General features: G+C 36.7%; 1 protein-coding gene across 1 annotated transcript; it reads left to right on the top strand.

Annotated features, from left to right (window-relative positions):
* Window positions 1-418: 418 nt before the first annotated feature.
* LOC140162174 (uncharacterized) lies at window positions 419-4,359 on the top strand. The gene is made up of 2 exons (XM_072185444.1): window positions 419-530; window positions 3,553-4,359. Exons 1-2 carry the CDS (start codon window positions 501-503, stop codon window positions 4,090-4,092), a joined length of 570 nt encoding a protein of 189 aa, XP_072041545.1. The 5' UTR covers window positions 419-500; the 3' UTR covers window positions 4,093-4,359.
* The last annotated feature ends 304 nt before the right edge of the window (window positions 4,360-4,663 follow it).

Below are 4,663 nucleotides of genomic sequence, written 5' to 3'. Positions count from 1 at the left end.
CACTCTCTGCTCTGTAGAAAGATTAAACTTTGTTCATCCTATCATCCCAGAGAACTAAGTTTAATAACTTTCATACCTTATGTGACTTTATTTGTTATAAATATGCAGTTATATGAATGCGACATACACAGGCCTTGCCGTCTAGATTTTAAAGGCGAGTGGTCAATTTCTCGCTAGCCTGAGCATGATGCTAGGCGAGTAGTCGAATCACTCCTATATTGAATTAAACACTTTCTGATGACAGTTGTACTAAATTATAATTCTATTCAACCGGACTTACTATTTTTGATGGCTACAGTATCACGTCATATGATCCATGGCGCATCATCAGGCCGACTGATCTTGAATTGGCTCAGTAATCTTGACCTGTGACGTCACTTTCTGATGACCTTTTGATTTTTAATCTATACAGGTGGATTATATACGATGATCCAAATTTCCAGGGTCAACACTACCTTCTGCAAAAAGGTGAATACAAGCAACCTGGAGGTTGGGGTGACATGACATCCTCTTTGAGACCAGTGAAGCAGGTATGTTAAACTCCAAGTCTTAAACACATTTATTAGTTCTTAGCCGTGTTATATGATAAGATTTCCATCGTGTGCCAATATATATAGTGCACAACTTATAAGTTCCCCCTAATGCTTTTTGAAATAAATCGAAAATTATTTAACGAAATGTAAAATTGTAAAAAGTTATGAGTAACCTTATTTGTTTTACAAATTTGGGCCAATTTGTAGTGTCGGGTTCATTATGTAAAAAAAAGAGGGAGTTTTAAAAGTTGCACCTGAGTCCATATGAGTCAATTGTCAAACAATGCAGTATGTTAGGCCTGTCCATGTCCCGGATCCATGTGTTTGTAATGGAAATAAAACTTAAAGTCTAGATTTTTAGTAGGGGATGTGTCCTCCTGCACTGTTGACAAGTGCATTGCATCGTCGAGCAATTTCTTTCACCGGTACATTTTCATCAAGCAAACCTATTGCTCTACCGCGAAGAAATTTGGGCAAACGCGGCATTATTAAAATGTGGCTTTTCACATGTGATGAACTACTGGCGATGTGGTCTATTCTCACTGCAGTACATATCCCTTCCATCTCAGACATTTATCATTAAAAAGAAAAGAATAAAACACTTGCTTTGCTTTTCAAAAAAAGAAGAAGAATAATACCAAAGATTAAGTTTTCTTTTACAAACACATGAATATTCCTGGCCTACTTTATTGTTTGAGAATTGAGTCCTATGGACTCAGATGCAACTTTTAACACTGTTTAAAACGGTCTCCTTTTTTTACATAATGAACCATTGTGACTGAACGCAATGACGTGTGACGCTAAAATTTGGTCCACATGTGTAAAACAAATAAGGCTACCCATATCATTTTACAGGTTTGCATTTTGTCAAATAGTTTTCGACTTAACAAATATGGGGGAACTTATAAGTTGTGCACCCTATATTTGATGTATATATAAGTGATATTATATTTTGCTGTGTTACCTAGGTAACGAAACATCCCAGATGGTGCAATCCATCCTTATTTGAATTGATATATCAAAACACCTGTTTTGGCAAAATCTGAGCACTTTGATGTTTTTGACCCCCATAGAGCCAAAAACATGAACCTTTGACCTTTTTGGTTATGACTCAAGAACGGTATGTCATAGATAGGTCTGACTATATATTTTCTAGATCCTTGTGACTAGCTGAATACATTGGACATACTGCAGTTACTGTCCGTTTTCCTATACACAATACACAGTGCTCTCACCATTGAGCTGTGACCTCTACAAATCGTGCCACGTTAAAAGGATAGGCATTTGCCTAGTTAACGTCAATGTGTGAAAAATAACCGGCCAATATTAAAAGTACTCTCAAAAACTTCTAGCAAATATATTTCTCTAACATGACCTAAAATTACAGCTAGGTTAGATGTTCAGAAATATTCGTACTTTAGTAAAACAGTGAGTGAGGGCAAGGCATAGCTAGCCAAATCCCGTGTTAATTGAATGGAGATTTGACCGAAAATTTTGGTAAACGGACCGCTCACTTCTGAAGAATGCCACACGAAAACGGTACAAGCTACATTTAAAGTACTCTCTGTTCGATCATCATGATGAGTTTTTTAAATAGTATGCCGAAATTTGGTACTGTTGGTAATTGACAAAGGGTCGTACTTCGCTGATGAGTAAGTGACAGTGAACATGAAAATCAGGGCCCATAACCCAAGTTAGTAGCTAGTTAGTGGAGGCCGTCACGGGACTGATTATTGATTATTGAAGTGCCTTATTAATAGATACGCACGATTTAGGGCAAAACCGGGACACTTTTGGAGACATCATCATCATCATCATCATCATCATCATCATCATCATCATCATCGACATCATCATCATCATCACTTTCTACATTTTTTCTAAACAACATAGGGCCTACCGTTTTAATAAGATTTTTTTCTTGAAATGCATGTAACTATAATTATTGTTTAGAGCGTGATGAAATAAAACATCACGATTTTCATCACAAAACAAATATAATGCATAAGAAATCGTTTGTTTTAGAGCGTGATGATGAAATAAAACATCACGGTTTTCATCACGAAACAAAGTAATACATAAGAAATCGTTTGTTTTAAAGCGTGATGAAATAAAACATCACGATTTTCATCACAAAACAAAGTAATAGGCCTACAAAAGAAATACATTTTTCGAGAGTGATTAAATAAAACAACACGATTTTCATCACGGAACAAAGTAATACATAAGACATCGTTTGTTTGATTGCAATCAACCGCGACAGTTCGTCTCACACACATAACAATGCACTGCGATCAAATAGGTTGATGACAACATTTGATTGAATGGACTGCACTGCGCCATGATTACGTGCACCGGTTCAAATCCTTTGTTTGGAGCCAATCAATAATTTCACGTACAGCCTCTATGCAAATTACAGTTTACACACGCTGCAGCTGGGGTAATCGACCGAAGCTGGTTGCCGTTAGTGATCGAATGCATGAGCTTATTTGCTTTATTGAATCGATTTACTGGATTAATTTCCTGTTAACTGGGTTTAATGCCACAAAGGTCGAATCGGGCTTGCCATGGACCATAAGTGCATCATGAATGGTCTTTAACACAATTTGAAATTTGGCCCTGTGTAAAGTTCGCAAAAGCTACTCAGGCATTTGTTGTGTAGCCCATGATGTTAACTACCTGTGGTAAAAGTGCAGCTTTACCCCCACCCCACCCCCAGTGGTATCGTCCAACCCCCTGAGTTCACACACTATTGAAACATCTCCAACGACGCTGAAATTGTAGGGGCTGCATGGCCCTTATACTTCTGCATAAAATTATGGGATAATAATAATCGACCCTTATATGACAATTTGTTTTAGTGGTCTACAGAGCCCAACAAATGTGTTGCGATAAAGTCTGAATTTTCACAACACTATTTAATTAATTTCCTTTTATTATTTAATTTTAATTTAATTTAATTTAATTTAATTTAATTTAATTTAATTTAATTTAATTTAATTTAATTTAATTTTAATAGCCAGACGTCCCAACTGAAATTCTGGACATTATTTATCACCTGGATCAGTCCGCGTTGGCAAACCAAGCAACCACTGTCTTCAACGATGTAACAAAAAACGACACATCAGTAGAGCAAAGTCCGTCTTGGTCCTCAAGCGAGAAAAAGACGACTACAGAAACATACGAATTTCATTGGGAAAATTCACTCGTGATTGGGGCTGAAATGGAATTTAAAACAGGTGTGCCTATCGTTGCCCAGGGTACAGTTACAACGAAGGCTGAAGACACCGTCACAGTTGGATCCAGTTCTGGAACAGTAAACACGACTTCTACTTCGTGGACATTCAATTTACCATCTGTAGTTCCAGCGCATACAAGCATGTGGGTCAGATGCAGGCTTACGCAAGGCACGTTAGACGTACCTTTCACAGCCAAAATGAAGAAGGGAGAAAAAGAATGGGACGAACATGGTATGTATAAAAACGTATCGTGCTTCGATAGAATCACAGAGTTTCACGAAGAGCCGTTCGGAACTGATTGGATGTGGCCAGAAGATTAATTAAATTCTTAATTTACCCCGGTTTTACTCTGAAATGTTGATTTGGAAATTAAGTCATGTTTTCAACATTTTTACATTTTCTGAGATGATATAATATTTTTATTAGAAGTAAAATCCTGGAAACTTGGTGTTACTATATTTTTATTATATATTTGGTTGGATAAGGTTGAACGTTTTGATAAATAGTTTAAGATGAGCATTGGTCTATAAAGGTAATTCGAGTGGATTGTGTATGCTGGATCGGAAGAAAGCGTTTGACACGGTGAACCATAGTATAAAGTAGGTAAATATTTAAAAACAATTATTTTATGTAAATTGGTCACTAATTATTTTTCCCACCCAATGTAAATGAGACTCTTTTGGACTTTGAATAAATTGTTTGTGGAATGCCACCGGGTTCAATATTGATGGACCACTTGCTTTTCTCATGTAAATGATTTTGTTAATGTTATTGTTTCTCATTGTAAAGTAAATATTGTGCTGCATTTCTTTCTGCAACCATAATGGTCCGAGGTAAGGTTCATTATTGTCAGGGTTAGGGTCTTAGGGTTAGGGTCTTATGGTTAGGGTT

Source organism: Amphiura filiformis, chromosome 10, assembly GCF_039555335.1.
Source record: "Amphiura filiformis chromosome 10, Afil_fr2py, whole genome shotgun sequence".
Classification (NCBI taxonomy): Eukaryota; Metazoa; Echinodermata; class Ophiuroidea; order Amphilepidida; family Amphiuridae; genus Amphiura; species Amphiura filiformis.
The sequence above is the reverse complement of the archived record's forward strand: the minus strand, read 5'-3'. Positions and strand labels throughout refer to the sequence as shown.